Raw genomic sequence first — 18,824 nt, 5'->3', positions numbered from 1 at the left:
TAGGCTCAAGAGGAGAATGAACAAATGCTGCAAGGATGACCAGTCTGTGTGAATCTTTAAATATAAACCACACCAGGAAGTCACCAATACGAAGATGGTTGGTAGATGTAAAAGTACTAGGGAGGAGGTAGTAGTGAATATACCTTCCCTTTTCTTCTGCTGCCCTCCAGGTGCTTGCTGCAGTCTGATACAGAAGCCTGAGCAGAACCCTTGATCTAACCCAGTAGAGCTATTTTTGGAGAATACTGATGAGATTTGTATCTAAATATTTGTCTCATATGATCTGATACCACTCCAGGAAAGTCATTGGCAGCATTCTCAATGACTTCACTTGGTCTTCTTATCACTGGTAATTTGATAACGAGGCAACATGTCTCTTGTTAAAAACAGAAACAGCTGTCTTTGATTGCTAGTCCCAGTCATAGCTCTCTTTGTTTTGTGCTCGTAAGTGCAAAACTTTGCACTTGCTGAGTGAGGCTGCAAGTTTTGCAAGAAAATCACATGAGCAAAAAGAATTTTCCAGCATGAGCCCTAAAGCAACTTGCCCGGTTTACATGTTGCGACTTAGTATTGTAAGTGCAATATCAAAGAGCCCTACAGGACTCGGAGGGTCATATTTGCAGCCCCCTGGACTGCATCTCAAAATACTGAGATGCAGGTATGCAACTTAAATTACAGGTAGCTGGGAGCTGTGTGGGTGATGTCCAGTGCACTCTATTGGATATATGCCTTTCACTGACAAAATAAAAAGCAGCATGAAAGACTTGATCCCATTCTATTTGCAATCAATATCAGATCAACGTGCATGTCAGATATTCTCTAGTTTGCAAGTCCTCTGAGGAAAGAACAGTTGGGACGCTTCTGTCGTGTGCAGTGATGGGGCTATCGTTTTTCTTAGCAAATGATGGTATTTCTACCTTTCAGGAGTGTCCTGGGTTCAGTAGTAGCAGTTATTTTTCTCCTTCTTAGTAGCTGGTGCAGTGCTGTGTTTTGACTTTCAGCCTGGGAACAGAGCTGATAACACCAATGGTTTTAATTGTTGCTAAGTAATGTTTACTCTGACCAAGGACTTTGTGAGTCTCATGCTACGCCAGGGACGAGGGGAGGATGGGAGGAAGCAGAGACAGGACACCTGACCCAAACTAGCTAAAGAGGTATTCCATACCACAGCACGTCATGCCCAGGATGTAACGGAGAGTTACCTAGAAGGGCTGGGGCACTGTGGGGTTGGACTAGGTATCGATCGGTGCTCGGTTGGGTGGGTGGGGGGGCGAGTTACCGGTCGGCTGGTATTGGGGTGTTGTATTCTTTCCTCTTGTTACTTGCCTTATCAGTATTATTATTGGTGGTAGCAGTAGTGATTTGTGTTATACCTTAGTTACTAAACTGTTCTTATCTCAACCTGTGGGAGTTGCATTCTTTTCGATTCTCCTCTCCATCCCCCCGGGAATAGAGGGAGGGAAAGAAGGAGGTGAGTGAGTGGACGAGCTGTGTGGCTGGGTTTAAACCACGACAAGGAGATAGCAAATCAGATTGATCTTTTACGATGTGCTGCTTTCCTGGATCTATCCACTTGTGCTCAAAGGATTGGGCAATATTTCTTTAAGAAAAGTTTATAATGGTGGAGCTTTTCTTAATGACTTTCAGTTAATTGCCTTGTGTTGAAAAAAGCCGTGTACAAACTATTGCTCTTCATAGACATGAAATTCTGTGATGACATACCTTAAGAAACAGTCAGATGTGTAACCAGTCATAAACCTGAAAAATTTTATCTTTTTAGTATTTCCCCTGGAGCTGAACCTGGCTTGTGCTCTCCTATTGCAGATTTCATTATCAAGATGTACCAGAACCGGTAGTAGAAATAAGATTGAGTAGTACAAGAGGTCTATGGTCCTTAAAATGCCCTACATCACAGTAAATGCCTGGGAAAACAGAACACCAAACAAATAATTTCAATTTGAAGTTCCCTGTTCAATTTTCCCTAATGAGCTCTAAAGCTGACATTCAGTTAGCTGAATGAGAAGTATCCAGACTTGTTCATGTCTGACAAAACAACGCTCAGATGGCAAACATGAAACCAGCCAACAGAACATCAGATAGTACTTGCTGTGCAATCTTGATGCTTTATTTCATTGAACAAGTACATTATAGTTTTGATAAAGGATGCAGGCCTAATTTAAAAGAAAGTAGAGAAATGTGCAGTGATGACTGATGCTTTGTATGGTGCTCTACATGATGCTGTTATGTAAAGCATCAAATTTAGGAAGGCTCAAAAAAAAGCTGCTAGTAAGAGGAGTAATTTGTACTTCTTTTTATGAGAAAAACAGCTGTAAAAATTAATTCTGGTATTTGTGCACTTAACCAACATGTTAATTCTTTAAAAGTAGTTATCAAAGGCTGCAGCTAGATGACACATGCACTGCAGTAACTACTTTCTCAATATCTTCAAAGAGTATTAGTTAAGGGTATGTTACATTTTAATACTTTGTACATCTAAAGAAATTCCATAGTTTCAGTCCAAATTACCACCCCTCCCATTTAGAGCTCCTAATGACCATGTTGCTGCACATTTGTTTACTAGCAGAGTGTGCCCCATTTTGAAAACAAACTTCCAGAAAGCATTTTAATAACTGTAGGCAAATGTTTTTTAGCCAACCAACTTATTTTCCAAGAGGTGTTGTGTAATTAACACCCTTATTTTCCAGCTCCTTTGTCCTGTAATTTTAAATAAAGTAAGGTGTCCCAGTGTGATGAATTAATTAAAAGGAATCTTAGTTTTCTCAGTCAAGAAGTGATTAAGTGGAGTTGATTATATTTTTTTTCTGAAGTTTGGCCAGTATCAACAAGGTGCAGAATGTCAGTGGAGGTTTTGATGCCAGCCAGAGGGTGCAGCCTCTCAGAAGTGCAGGGGGAAGTAAGACTGCATTTACACTGACCCTTTGAGAATCTGTTGTAATGCAGATGAAGCTTACGGTCAAGTAACAGGTTTTGCACCAGAGTAACTTAGAATTTTAAAGTCTGCTTTAAAATTACGTCTCTTTCTGAAAGAGTACTGCTTCTTCAGCCTCTGGAAAAAAATCTGCTGCTTTGTAAGAGGAGTCCACTGTGTTTATTGCATTACTAGAAATAAGCTTGTTGCAACTTTGTCCATGAAATAGTAGCAAAGTAAGTTAAGAGTGATTTAAATTGCTTATCTGCTTTAATTGAAGGCTGGACTGTGTGAAGTACTGAGTGTTTCATGCTTTGGACATAGATAGGCAGTTACTTACTGTAGAGGGGTGGAAGAATATAGTTTCAAAATTTTGTCAGTTTCCTCCATGGTCTGTTGTCCTGTTTTTCTCTGCAAAGTAGTCCAGTCCTGCACTCTTAACCTGTGTAGGCATGACCTCTGAATCAGCATCAAAGTGAGAGTGACCTGGTGATCCTTGATATGTGTATAAGAACCCAGGCAAGGTGGCTTGCAGTGTCTTTATTTTGCCATTTCGTGTACATCACATAATAATCATGCAAGAATACAAGATTTGTTTGACAGGAGGGCTTCTGATTTAAGATAGCAGTTAATAAAATAGAGCCTTTTATTTTTTTGCAAGAAAACATACATCTTGAGAGTTGAGTCATAGAATTACGTGCAAGAAAAATTCTTGGAATCATCTTTTCGCCAACATCAATAGCATTCTTGATCTTTTGCAATAATCTAGTTTCTTCTGGCTGTGAGTTCATGGATCACCTGCCAACTGGTTCTAAACAGACTATACTACCTGCCTTGGGAATAATACCACAACTTACCATCTGGTGAGATCATGATACTATCACTTGACCTCCACATGTGGTCTCTGTCAAGCACTTCATTGAAAACTGGAAAGACATCAGGGCCGGAACATACTGTTCTGTGCAGCTCTGAATTTTGGCAGGGTTGCAACATTTAGTAAGTAAACTTCATCTGGCTTGCAAGTCACAGACAAATAGGACAGGCTGATGTCATCATAAGCTTTAACTCTCATTAAAGAGAAAGTATGTGTCAAGTAATTATTAGGCTTTGTTGGGCAAGGTATTTAGGGGAAGTTAATAGACAAAGATGATTTTAAGCAGTGAAGCTTGTGAAGAGCTGGCATTCAGTAAGCAATGAAACATGACCCTAACACTGCGCTTAATTTAGAAACTGGCTTTGTGTCGCTTTTCACATTTTGCTTGTAACTCCACCTTTCTTAGATCCTAAATTAAAATGGTAAAAAATTACAGAATAGAAAAATTAACTACGTAAATGCATTCTGTGTAAATCAAGTTTAATTTAATAGCTTAATAGCATTGTGTTCGGGTCATTGTTTAACCAAACAAGAAAGCAAGGAAAAGCATCACAAGTATTATCTAATAAAAACTGTTCTCTGCTACTTTAGGCCGTCATTTGAGTTACATTCACAATAATATCCCAAAAGTAAGGGGAGAGGAGAACACCAATACTGTTCCTCTGACAGCATATCACTTCAGATTTTCTCCTGTAGAGGATGAACAGTGGAGGTCACTAGGAGAAATAGGCACCTCATTTTGTTTGCAGTGTGCTCATCTTAATCAGATGCGCAGCAGACAGCCCCTGAGTCTTGTTCAGCTCTGTGTTGCTGACACTTCCAGGCAGGGATAGCAAGCAGAATGCCATGGTGGCATTTTCTAACATGTCTTTGCAGCAGAGTCTGTTTGCAGTTTTGGATGATAAAAATCTTACACTTGTGGGAAGGTAGCTTGGTGTAGAGCCATGTTACTTTACAGTCCTCATTAGTATTTAGTATTAATTATTGACTTCATGGTACCACTTTGCTATTCCACTCTTCCTGCTTTCTGAAGATTGTAGAAATAGGGGCTTGTGGCTGCCCTTAAATGCTGGAAGGAGCTAGGCCTGAGTGGAAACCTGCAGCGGGGCAGTAGGAAGGGATGGCATGAACTAGATGATTCTACAATCTCTGATTCTACAAAATTGGAAAAGAATTGGAAACTATGACTTGACTTACCGCCCAGACCAGGTTTCCCAGCCATTCTGTGTGCCTGCAGATGCAGAGGGCTGATACAAGAGGGTTGAAAACAGGAAATAAGTCAGATATGTTTTTCTCTGACTTGAGAAGACTTCTGAGGTGATTGCCTAGGACTTGGTGCTAAGCACAAGAAATTCAACTTGGCTATCTCTACAGAAGAAAATTTTAAGTGTGGAGGAAAGCTTAAGCTCCAGGGAGGTATGTTGCTTAGTGGCAATAGAAAGGGTATGGTTCTCCTTGTTCCTGGTCAAACATTTCTGTGATTGCCTTCCACTTTCTAGCCATAACACATCTTAGGCAACAGCCCATCCTTTTGGCAGAAAATTGGACAAAGATGCAGACTAAATTTTGCAGATCTTCATTTGGCTCACGGCATCTCTCTGATTTTTAAGGGTAGGCAAGCAGACCAACCAATCCGCCAGCCTGTAATCCTGGATGTGACACTGAGGAATTAAAAATGGTATAGAAAACCCTTCGGCCAGTGCCTTTCCCAAAGGCAGTGACTCACAGAAATTACACTGGTCATGTCAAACTCATTGGCAAAGTTGTCAGAAGAAATATGAGCTGCAGTCCTGCTATGTATTTTAAACTCTTACTAATGTTCATTTATTCTTTTAATTGTATTGCTTTAACTAAAAAGATAAGCAGAAATATGAAATGAAAATTTGGAGGTTGTTTTTGCCTTTTTTTGTTTAACTTCTTAGAGGAGAAATGAATCTTAGTAGCAAATCACTTTGTGGTGGGTTTAAAGTGTAATATTTAAGTGTTGGAGAGTTTTTTTGTTGTTTCCTCTCCCGCCCCACCCCCCACCCCCCCCCCAACGAAGACATAAATGAAGAGGATCAAATTGTATTCAGAGAAACAGAGGAAGTTCAATTCTTTGCCAAAGCAAACATCCGCAGGCTTGTGTAGTCTACATGTTTCAATGCATGTGAAAATATTTGGTGTTGTAGAGTGACTTCCTTGAGTGGAAATAATATTGCAGCTAGCAATGAGATTTTGCAAAAGAAGGAAATCACAGCTATCTTAGTAATTTAACATCTCAAAAATTTGTTTATGGATAGTTTCCTGTCTGACACATTGAAGTGAACAAGTTAAAGTGTTTAAAGATTAGAATGACATTAATTTTTAACTGCCCTTGACCATGACATTTCACAAAGGGTGTGTTCAATAAAAACAGATGGAAAAATGAGCTTGCCCCTTCACCTTCTAGTGGCTTTCATGTGTCAACTGATTTAGCTTTCTGTCGCCAGTGACAGAGTATTCAAGGACATCCTTGGCTTTCACCTTTTTTATTTTGTAAATAAAATAGCAAGAATGTAGCAATTTCTGTAAAATCCAGCAATGCTGAGCTTTTTGTCTGTCATTAAGACTGAGATGTTTTTGCAGGCACAGGTTGTTTTCTTTTTTTTTTTTTTTGGATAATGACTAATAAATTTCATTACAAAACTCGTAATACCAGAATTGCATAATGCAAAAAAATTAATTTGAAACTAAGCAGCATAAAAGTAGGCAAAGCTGTACAATATTTTGTGGCATCTGACTAAAACATTAATTGTAATGGTATTTGCAGAAAAGAAATTCAGTTTGCACTTTATAAGCCAGACTTCTCACTTAACACAGTGCCTGATCACTTGCAAAGCAAGCTCAGAAGCTAAGGCCATGAGTATTGACAGAGTGCAGCCACCACGTTGTCCGAGCACAGTACAGGAGGCATGGTGTGGAGCTTGAAACTTAGGAGGGAACACCCTGATACAAAGCAGTGTTGTGTCAGAATACAAATGCAGTTGTCCTGCTTGAAGAGTTAGTTGGTGGTGTACTGTGGACCTGAACTCGTGTTGGCAGTAGCTTGGGAACCTCTCATCTAACCTTGTTCCATGTGAGAGTGGCGTGTCCAGAGTAGCACAAGCTATTGGGTCTAGTCAGTCCAAATGTCAGTCTTGCTGTCGCACCATGCTTATCTATATAGCTTATTTTAAATCTCCCTTTAACTTTATTATTCATTTTAGCTTCAGGTTTGTGAGATCCAACACTGAAAAATCAAGATGTACAGAACTAGAATGACTGATCCAGAGAAATCACTTGTTAATTTGTAAAGCATAGTTATTTCTATGCATCTTATCAAATTATAAGTTTTTCAAATAATATCCTCTTTTAACATTGTTTCCATGTTACAGATTTTTTAGTATCTCTATGTATTTTGGTTTTGCAATATGTCACTGGATTGCATGGGATCCTAGTAAGGATTTTGAATAACCCACACTAATGCATTCTGCAACATCAGAACATGTTTTTGGGAAACATCAGGCTGCTGTCTTTGAATGCCATTTGTAATGTACGTGTGGATTAAACATTCAGTTTTTAATCAAATGAAATGGGTACTACCCAATAAGGAAACAAGGTAGAGAAGTTAAGTGCTGAATAGACAGTTTAATACAATGAAGCTCGCAGTGGTCAGCCTCATGAATTGCTCATGCACCCAGTTTCTTTGAGAGCTCCCTGAATTTTCCTTTGTCAGTGTATGCTGGTGAAAAGCCTAATAATGTATGACCTGTCCAGGGAATATTAGACATATGAGTAAATGTTGTTTAAGACACATTAATGTTCAATTGGGAGTTCTTGTGGTTTCTAGTGCTAGGCATGTTGAAGCATCTGTTGCCCTGTGAAAATGCAGAATCAGCTGGATAGAATAGCTTTTATATCATCAAGTTTAGTGGACAGATTTATGTCTTCATTCTGCAGCTGAAAGATTTATCTCTGATTTTCTTAGAACGGCTCCTCTTGGATCAAAATATTTTCTTCTCAACTGCTTTAAATTATGTACAAAATCATAGCAAAATATTGTTAAAAACTCTGAAACCATAAATCTTACTGACATACCAACCTACCGCTTGTCTTTCATACAGTGCTATAAAGCATCAGTGCAGTTATGGTTATATCAGGGGTTTAAAACTGGTTAATAAAATACGTGTCTTTTCTTCTTTCTTGTAAAATGGCTCTTAATTATGTCAAGATTTCTTAAATTCTTTATGAAAGGAGGACGTTTGGGATGGTCTTACCCATAGTTTGGGATGATACCATTGTTTGTTTAGTTACAAGTTAGCTCTGATTTTTTTCTGTGGATCATATTTAAATGCTGTTGTAATTCTGCAGGCATTCCGACCCCACGTGGTATCATCACCAGCAGGTGTATCAGGGTCTGGCCTGCTTAAATCAAAGTGTGTGTCTAGTCAGTGTTGGATGATGGAAACCAGTTTTTAGTCAGGGCATGCTAGTGATTGAATCCATGTGTTCTTTTTCCAGTCCTTTTTATTTACTTCTAAAAATAATTTCTGCAAACAATCACTCACTAATTCCCTGAACAAGACACTTTTGTATACAAATCAGAATGTCTTCTGTAACACAATGTGTAATATTGCACTAAAAAAAAAAAAATATAGAAGCAAGAAAGTATCTGAGCTGTCTTAACACTGTTTATATCATATGCTATGTAATTTTTTATTTGTATGTGCTAAACCACCATGGGACATCCCTTAAAAACAATCCTTATTCCAGACATAACCCTGTTGCTGATAGAATATGTGTATTGCCTGTAGCCATAATGTATGAGCAGGAAGAAAATAGCTTTAAGGATGATTTTGTTAAATAGGAAACCTGGAAAATTGCTAAGTTTTCAATTTTCCATTTCTCCTTTTTTTTATGTCAAAATAATAGCAGTGAGACTAAAGGAAAAATCTGTTGCCATAAGACAAATGTTTCTTGTAACACTTATGAAAATATTGGGAAGAGTTGTTTGGATTTCGAAGCACAAAGTATGCACTTTTTTTGTAACATCACAATCACATTTTGCCTAGACCCACTGAGGGAGTTTCTGTTACAGCATGGTTAAAACTGCTTGGATCTGTCTGTCAATTATCCAGGGTTTCTCCAGCAAGTTGTGCCAGCTACTACACAAATACCTGCAGTTGTTCAGGGAAAACCTGTTCTAGGTAACTCAGGAAGGTTCTGATTGCTTTTAGTGTGCAAACCCAAGAAAGTCTTTCCATGGCAATTTTTCATTTGTTCTTACTTCTATTCTTAGTTGTGTTTCTGAGCTGATCACTCAGCTTTTTTTCAGGCTCTTTCTCAGACCTGCAGAAAGTACATGTCTCTTGTATGTCTGTGCTTCTTCCAAGACGTCAGTTCTCCTTTGCCTTGTTCTCTTGATGTTTGTGTCCCAACACAGTAGTCCTTGAAGAATATCAAGCCCCCTTCAGCTAAATTCAGTAAATGGGCAAAATGTATTGCTTGAAAGGCAGTAGCTCCAAGAAGGCACACAGGTGGCCTTCAGCATCTAGTTGAGAAGTTAATGTGATGTTTTTCTAGTGTTAGCTTAAGGATTTTTACCTCACTGTATCACCATTTTGGAGCACCTTGGTAGTTCCTGTGTTCTTTGCTAGTCAAGATGTAAGTGCAGTTAAGAACAACATTACAGTACTTTGTTATTTAATAGGGATGCACTGTATGCACTTCCCTGGGTTGCATTAAGCCCAGTCCCTTTTTCTTTACCATCTATGTCAAGAATGTGTGGGCTGTCCTTAGCAGAACAGATTTGTGTATGTGTGGCTCTCTGATCATACTGTTGTGGAGTCTTTAATCTGTCTTTGGAGGCTGTAGACTGAGATTTCCTTCTTGGTCAAAGTAGTGATTCAGACAACTGAGATGTGTAGTCAGTATCATCAGGTGGGTCGCAAATGTTAGTCGGTAGTGGAGGGACAGAAGAGCACAAATTTGTGGTACAGTTTCTGTCTTACAGAAGGAGGCTTAGCTTCAGGAGCAGTAAACCTCCAGTAGATAGGCCTAGTTTGGACTGTGAATAAAAGAAAGCTGGTATTTACCCCATGACTTAGCAAGTACTTGCATGATAAATGTTTCTGTTAGAAAGATTAATAGGAAAGGGTTGATAAAAATCCCTAGTGTCTTACTTGTAAGTAGAGGACAGGCAAGGCAAAGGAGTGGAGCTCACACTGGATATTTGTGTGACAGCCTCCTTGCCTTTGAATGCTAGATGAATTGGTGGTGGTGGTGGTGGCTTTTGCTTCCTTGGGCCTCCATTAATATTCTTCATGAATTCATATTCAGTGAAACTTAACCCAAAGACAATACTGGCCTCTTACAAAATGAGGAAACTCAAACTCAATTTACACATCCACTCTTGCAGTATGCACAGGCCTTTTGCAAGTAACATGACTGTCAAATGTTACTTACTGAAAATTTCAAGAACTAGTGGTTTAGGATTCTTTTCCCCACAGTTTTGACACATAACCTCCCCATGACATTGTTTTGGTCTAAATATATTCTAAAATCTTATCTAAAGCTCTCAAATCTTAATAAAGATGTTGAGCTTTCGCAGAAGGAAAACACATTCAGCACATTCCTCAGATATTTTGTCTGCAATATTTGAAGTGGTTTTCAAACAGCACGTGAGCCATGACAGTAATGTAATGGAAAATTCGGTTTTTGTATCATACATGGTCTTAGTAATATAAGAACAGAAGTGACACTTTCTGAACTAGGTCCTTTTGGCCCACTTTATTAATTTCTAGCTCACTTGATGGTATTAATTATAGACAATTCTTGCTAATATCTTTAAAAATTATGTATTTGTTACATAACAGAAGCTGGCCTAATAACATAGGTGAAACACAAATGCTGAGACTAGGAAATACTCTGCTATATCTACAGAGGGGCTCCTGTAACAAAGTTTGAATGGAAAATTCCTTTGGATAATGTTGTTAAGGCTTCATTTCTTTATAAAAGAAGCAGCCAGCCATAGCAAATTATTTTCAAGTTCAGTTGGTTTTGTATATACAATTGCAAGAAAGAAACAGTGTGTTCTTTGTGTGTTTTTCCATTTATGTTTAGCATCATAGGTTTACTGAAGTTGGTGTTAAAGAGCTACTTTTAACAATTTTTATGACCTGTTCTTGAACTGGACACTTCTTATATACATTGTAGTGTGGCTGGCTTTAAACAAGCTTTTCATCTTCTTTATAGTGTTTTTAAAGTATACTCCACTTAGCTGACAGTAGAATAAAAGCATTTTCTTGTGTGTATTTGACCAAACTTGCATTATTGTAGTTGTGCACTAGCTATTTTCTAGCCTTTTCTTTAGCTGTAGCAGTACGTTCATCCATACATCTAATGTTCCTCAGCAGATTCAACTAAATAGGAATGCATGGAGTTGAAACACAGAAGCTGCCTTCTAACAAGGATCCTTTTTTCTTAGTAAAGCAGTAATGTAACTTTGAGGAATTTGACTACCAAACTAACATCCTTCACTAATCTGGTACTTGGGGAAGGGCGATTATTGCTCTCTGTAATTTCAGGGGGAAACTCAAGTTTCCTTACTTTCTGCCTTGACTCTCAAGATTTCCTAGACTTTAAATCGCAAGCTCATCATTTTTTTGTCCTCAAGTAAAATGACCTTTCTGTCTGGAGAGGCAGGAGTGAACGTGAAAACTGCAAAATGCCATTAAATAACAGCTAAGGTTGTGATTTGTGCTTGTGAAGTGTCGGGGAGGTTCAGATGCTGCCTGTCTCCCAGATGATTGAAGTTCTTCATAGCTACTGAATTTTGGAAACTTTGCAGTCATATTAATCAAAGTCCCCACTTGGATAATTTTCTCTTCTTTTGTAATGTAGTATCCTGAAGAATCAAGATACGGTATTAAATGCTCACATCTTCAGTTATTTGAAAGGGAGTGCAGAAGAATGTAATTTTTTTTCGAAGTGCCTATTTGCCAGTGGCCCAAAATAGACATGGAAAAAAATGCAGCATCAGGTAGCTGTCCTATATGTAATTCCTCCTCTGTAAACCAAAGCCTGATGAATCTATTTCGCTGAACAGTTTCCCATGTTCAGCTCAATACTGGGTATTCTGTTCTATAGGACCTATAGAGCGGAGGCGGAGGGATGAGATACAACTTCAGTCAGTTCCAGTCAGTTCCTAATCCCTGGAAGGCAGTCATTTCATCAGGAGAGGTGATGAAGATATTTGCTTCCATATTTGCTTAATATGAAGCAAATTTGGGGCAGAAGTTTTTCAGAGGAGCTCTAAAATTTTGCTGTACCCATTCCTGAACTTTTAACCTCGTGCTCTTTTCTGGGGATAAGTTGAATTTTGCAAATTCCGTGCAGTTTTGTGACCAAAATTGAAGTCTGCAGTATCACTAGTTACTATTAACATTCTTGCTCATTTACTGTGCCTGAGTTTATCTAGATTGGCCTCACTAGTTTTATCTAGTGGACATTTAATGGAAAATGCAGAAATAATACATGGTAGTAGGAAATAAGATCAGGACGCTTTACTGTGAGGGTGGTGAGGCACTGGAACAGGTTGCCCAGAGAAGCTGTGAGTACCCCATCCCTGGCAGTGTTCAAGGCCAGGTTTTACGGGGCTTTGAGCAACCTGGCCTAGTGGAAGGTGTCCCTGTCCACGGCCTAGATGTTCTTTAAGGTCCCTTCCAGACTAAACCATGATTCTGTTCTCCGACACCTGTCTTTCCAAAGACCTAATGCCTTTCTTTCCAAACCTCCAGCGCCTCCATCTTATAGAAGCCGTTTGCTAAAAAGCTGCAGGACATCTTGGTTGATGTGCTCTATTGCCAGTGCAATTTATTACCAAGTTTCTCCATATACATGATACGGGTTGATAGAAAGGGATGGAGGGTGTCCAGTTGTACTGTGGCACAGTGGTTAGAGCATTATCCTGAAAGGTGGGAACAGAATGTTTGTAGTTTATAACCTAAGACCCTCCTGAGTGCTTTTAAAAAGTGAGGGAGGCTCTATTCATGTCTCACTCTTTGTAGAATTCATTTATTCTCAGAGTTATCACCCAACGTAAGAACTGATGCATATAAATTAATGCCTTTCCTCTTAATTCTGATAGTAGCTTTGAGCAGTGTGAAGTTATTATTTGTTAAATGAAATCTTCCACAACAAATGTATTTTAAGGGTTCATTAGTCCTCTGGATTAAAGAAAATACTATTATTACTGTTGTTGTTGAGGCCTTTGAAATACTAGAAAACCACCAGGCAGTTCTATATATTAGATAACTTAGTCTATGGGGTGTATCAGGATGAACAGAGCAGTGAAGTCATGCAAGTGAAGACTCAGGAATGGCAACAGCATGTCATGTGTGGGCAGCTCCCATTACCCTCTGCGTCAGCTAAGCCTGGTTCCACACAGTGTTGTCAATACCCTTCAAATATAAGAATTCAACAGATTTTCCTGTGTGGTTTTGTTATTATTTTTCCAGAAAAAGAAATTAAGAGCTAAGTTCCAACAAGCTACAGAAAATATTATGCAACCCAGTGAAACCCTAGTCACTTGTAATAAATTTTGTCATATTTTTAAAAGCAGCATAAACAGCAATGCAGTCTTGGCTTGCCAACCAGCATGTTGCCATTGTTGGAAACTGAGGTGTTACGGATCTTCAGAAGTGTCTCTGTGAAGTCCAGTAGACATAGAGTACAATATGATCTCATATCATCATGCAAGCAAACTTTCAGTTCTGATTCTTCTCTCAGAAGTCCTTAAACAAAAATTTGAGAGGGAAAGAAAAGAAAGGGAGTTTATTCCCTACACATACCTATTGGATTTTTGAACCATAATTCAGGGTTTGAAAAAACCAATGGAAAAACAAGATTATGCTATGGCTTGAGCTTAACTACACATGTAGTGTCATTCTATGCATTATTGAATGTTGGGCTCTCTAGTTCTCTTTTACCACAAACATCAAACGTCTACCAGACTGGTGTTACTGATGGCACATTCATCTGCAGTTCTTGTCCCTTTTCTTCTCCAAGTGCGATGTTGTTATACCTCTTCTGTCTTTTTAATCTCTTGTTGTTACTATAAATGCTCATTATAAGTATACTGTGCTCAGAAATTAGGTCTTACGACAAATACTTTTTCTTTGTTGCTAACAATTTACAGCATCACCAAAACATTTCCTTTACTGTGCCTATTTCAACTTTGCTAGATTTCACAAGGAGGATCCCTAAATGATTTACAGAAAAAGAAGAGGCGTGCCCCTCTTCCACCAACTGCATCTGCTCCACCCACTCCTGCCATCCCAAACAGGACAGAAGAGAGGGAAGACAAGAGGAAGAGCACAATGGGTGAGAGGCGTTCTTTTCTCCTGTGTAATCACATGCATGTGCTTTTGGTGCTCTCTGTTTGAAGCTTCCTTAATTCCGTTATGCTGTGAGTTTAGAAACTTTTGTAACTTGGGGGGGAAAAAGCCACATTTCTCTGCAGAATGAAAGTCTGGAAATAAGTGTTTCTATAGTACCACCTTTTTTTAATGGCACCATTCAGAGTACCGTAGGGTAGTAAAAGATAGCTAACACTCATCAGATAATTTGAATGTTTGGTACAAGCTGCATACCGAAAAGCACTAGCCTGGGGCCTATTCTGCACCTTTAAGGTCATGGTGGTTTTGGTAGCAAATGGTAATTTGGAAATGGTAAGTGGAAATGCTAGTAACTGGAGATAGGCCAGGCAATGCTGAATGAAGCTGAAGCCATGGGGCTTTGTTATAATAGTAAGTACTACAGTCAATCACGTTCATTATCTCCCAGTGTTCTTAAAGCCTGAAGATATTTTCTTTTGCTGGAGTCCTCCAGCAGTTTGATATCAACTGCCCATATTCAGTGAGGTTTTTTCTTTTGAATTTGGTCCTCATTTTTTTTTAATCAATCAATCAATCAATCTCTACTGAGTCTTTAGCTAATCAGTAGAAGAAGAGAACTGGTGCTCTCAAAGGGGTGCTTACATGGTTGGATACAATAAAAGAAACTCTAGTGCTCAGCTGTCCATGACACCACATTTACTCTCATCCGAAGACTGAAAAACATTCTCCCAGACCTCTGTTGTTATCTGACTGTTAGTTTATTCAGATCAGTGGGAGCTTTGCCCAAGTGAGGACCCCAAGATTATGCTTTTAGCAAACAAAGTGATTTTATGATGGGTAAAGATATGAGATAATAATCCCACATATTGGAACTCATTTTTCAGTACATTAAGAAAATCATTCTTCAAGTGCCATAACGCACTCAGTGCACTTCAGTTTGTGCCTTTGACCTCATGTTTCACAAAGTGGCTAAGACATACAGATATGACATCCTGTCATACATAATTGCTTACATTACAAATGCCTCACAGTTTAGAAAAAAACCTCTTGGCTTTGTTCCAACATTTATTTTCAGTAAATGACTCACATTTAATGCCTCAGCATTTATGTAGCAGCAGGAGTCCATTATCTTGTGACATGTTCGACTCCATTGACATCTCTTACTTAAACCCTCTAAGGGGAACGTTATTGCTGTGCCATATAACACAGGAGTTTTCAGCAAATTGGCTTACTTTTAACCACTGCAGATGTCAGTCTGATGCTCCTGATGCTTTGCCCTACTGCTGGTCACTTAGTGATGACATTTGGTGCTTTAACTTTTGGTGTTCGTTTTATTTTGTATCTGTGCTCAGTATGTTGCAGATGAAATAAAGCAGAGCAGAGCCACTTCTAGTCCATTCAGTAGTGTGTACATAAATGCTTGCTGGACAGACTCTGCTGATGCACGATTCTGTAGTATCATTTGCTTTAATGGAGCCTTATTATTTTACACCAACAAAGAACTTTCCCACAGTAGCCCTATCTTCAGAATTTTTTCTGTACATTTTCTGCTACTTTCTTGAATGAATGCGTTCATTAACAAGAAAAAAAAATGTTAACAGCAAGAGAAGTTTGGTAAAACAGCCTCTCTTCAGGGTCCTTGCAAGAAAACAATGAGAAAGCACAGATGGCTTTGAGAGCAAGAGAGAAAAGCTGTGAAAAAAAAGGAAGACTCTAGCGAAGGGAAAATGTGCTGCAAGAAATAGGCAGCCGCATGATGGAAAAAGGATTGTAGCTACCTATGTATCTCCCAAGTTAGCTACATGAATAAAAGCAAAAGATCTTGCCAGAAATACTCTTAAACTGGCAAATTCACTTCAGTATTCAATACTGAATCACTTACTGTGACCCTGAACTCTTGTGCCCAGTTTTCTTAAAGCAGTAAGAAGGAGTCTGCACATTTGCCAGAATTAATTTGTGTATAGAATTTCTGGAAGCTAGCGACTCCTAAGTAGAAAATCATAATGTTTTAATCTTTTTCTCCTCCCTCTCAGTTCTGCTTCACTTTTGAGCAGCACGAGAGCGTGAGCTTTAGAGTATAGGAATGACCAGAATGGATCAGACCAGAGGTTTTCAGCAGTGACAATAGCAGATGCCTGAGTCAGTGTTATGAGAGCAGAATGAGCAGGTAGTCATGGTTCCTCGGCTTAATTGCAGCATCCAAGGACTTTCCAAATTGCAGTAGCTCTATGTCTATACACTAGAAACTAACAGCAGTTTTTAAACATTGCAAATGGTTAGCATTGTATAGTGCAAATTTGGAAGTATTTATTTAGTGGTTACACATAGTATTTAAATAAGCCCTCAGCCAAAGTTATGAGTATTTCTTTTGATAGCTTAAACACTGATTTTCAAAAAACAACTTAATCATCTTCACAATGTCAAAATAATAAAAAACCTACTCAGAAAAAGGAAAGAAAAACCTGTCAAGATATTTCAAAAACTGACCTGTAGTATCGTCCTCTTTCTCTCAAAGAGTCAGGAAAACAGTCATGTAAAGTATCCTAGAGGTCAACAAATGCAGGCAGTTCGGCACTTAAGAAGATAAAAATAAACCACATTTTCACATTTCCTTACATAGCTTGTTTCTTTTTTTTTTTTTTTTAACTGAACTTTTTTTCTCCTTCTTTATGTCTGCCAAAACTGTGATTTTAACTGTTAGTTGTGATGTGCGTGTAGGCCCCATGCTTGATTCTGGTCCTGTTGCTGTTGGTTTAAAAGAGACCTAGCTTTTCCTTCTCCCTTAATTATTTGGGGTAAATAAGAGCAGATTTGGATCCAGAGAGATTTTGGATGTGGGTAAGGGAAAATCAATGTGTGTTTGAAAAGAGTAATTTTCAATAAAAATAACAATTAAACAAGGAAAATTAATGAAATATTCATTATCTTGCAGTGAAATAACTAGTCAATTGATCCTCCTGTAGGTGATGGACGGCAGGTGCCACAAAAGCCTCCTAGAGCTAGCACCACCCGAGGTCCACCCCAGTTAGTGATCCCCCCACCCCCACCTTACCCTCCTCCTGACAGAGGCATTGTGGATCCAACACTGTGTTACAGAGAAGCAGATGTTACAGCACCAACAGAGCTGGTACCTAAACGTATGTTTGAAAATACATGTATTTGCATTTCCACTCCTTTGATGGTTACTGTCAGGGGTAGCTTTTCCAGACTTTCCTCTCTGCTCTCTAGACATACATGTCTGTTTTTTCCCTTTTTATCCAGCCTGTTGTTTTCTAAAATGTCCAATGCAGTGTAACTGATTAATACAAAGTAACCAAAACGTTTGTTTGGAGACAGTTTTTTTGGATAGTACCTGGCCATTGTATGGAAATACTTAAAAACAACCATCAAACCTTGTGACTTTGTGCAGCTGGAAGCAAAAAGCTGTTCTCTTGTATTAGTTGTCCGTGTTTGGTTTTCTGGACTAACGTGTTTTCTGTTCCTTTGAGAGTTGATAGGTCTGTCAGTCTAGGTTCAAAACTACAGGGTGTTTGCCTTCATAAAATGAAACCATTTACAGGAGGTGTATGTTGTTAAAGGCCTTCCTGTCTTAATGGGTACGTCTTCCTTGCCATCTCTGGGTAGTCTTTTGTGTGATTCTACCCCTTGTGGCATAACAGTTATCAGACAAAGAAATATGATCCTTTCCACATCCTTGTGTATTTGTGAAAAGCATGTTTTCATGCTACTTTTTTGTGCTTATCCATTGATTGTCTTTAAATCTTTGTACACAGTCCAAGTCTTTGATCATGTATCACATTCCCTGTGGGCTTGCCCTGCATACCCATGTAGATCCTGTAAAGGCAGCAAAGCTCTGCACGTTATGGCTTCTCATGAACATGCTTCCTTTGAAGGTCAGGAGGGTGTTTCCTAACCATGGGAGAGAGAAATGTCTCTATTATTTGACAAAACTCTTTCCGGGACATTTTCTTTACCAAACTTAATCTGCAGGTAGCAGTTCTCTGCTACATGAATGTTGGTGTGGTGTTGTTGGACAGCCGCGAAATCTGTAGCATTATTTTCAAATCTGTGCTGAGGAAATACAGATTGACAAGTTCTATTGGTGGGAAAAGAAGGAAATTAAGGCGATCATGCTAACAGAAAACCTGAATCTTATTGAGGATTAACCCTAACTCATTTTTACTCGCATATGCACAGAAACCGTATCGTACTTAAAACTTTTTTTTTTTTTTTTTTTTGCTAGATACCATCAGCTTCCATAAAATATTATTCTATTAAAAATCCATTGTGGCCTTCTTTTCATTAATGTTTATACTTCATTTGAGTTTCTACCACTGTTATTTTGCAATGCTTTTCTGATCTACTTTGGTGATCAGATACCCTTTAATCAATGCAGCCCTGATTTTATCAACCTGATCGTTTGCTCTTAAGCACAATATCCCAGCTGAAAGGATTTGATGAAGCTTGTACATGGAAACATGGCATGAGCGTTTATTATTCTCCGAGAGCAAAAGAATAGTGCTTAGTGCATATGTACTTTAGACTTAAAGCATGAGTGTTGAAGAGGGACAACTTGAGCTTTATAATTACACTGTGCTCTACCTAGATAAAGATACGTATATAC

The 18,824-nt window shown here is 38.7% G+C and overlaps 1 protein-coding gene across 9 annotated transcripts in view; it reads left to right on the top strand.

Annotated features, from left to right (window-relative positions):
- The window catches only part of COBL (cordon-bleu WH2 repeat protein), a 164,619-nt gene that overhangs the window by 93,547 nt on the left and 52,248 nt on the right, over positions 1-18,824 (top strand). For 7 of the 9 annotated variants that reach the window (XM_065667728.1, XM_065667725.1, XM_065667727.1 and 4 more), the window contains 2 exons: positions 14,048-14,186; positions 17,164-17,337. In XM_065667728.1, the coding sequence (XP_065523800.1) occupies positions 14,048-14,186; positions 17,164-17,337 (313 nt within the window). The remainder of the gene's footprint in view (positions 1-14,047; positions 14,187-17,163; positions 17,338-18,824) is intronic. The other 2 variants (XM_065667729.1, XM_065667730.1) reach the window with 1 other exon arrangement.

Source organism: Lathamus discolor, chromosome 2 (assembly GCF_037157495.1).
Source record: "Lathamus discolor isolate bLatDis1 chromosome 2, bLatDis1.hap1, whole genome shotgun sequence".
Lineage (NCBI taxonomy): Eukaryota > Metazoa > Chordata > Aves > Psittaciformes > Psittacidae > Lathamus > Lathamus discolor.
Note: the sequence above shows the minus strand (reverse complement) of the source record. Positions and strands in the feature narration are given on the sequence as shown.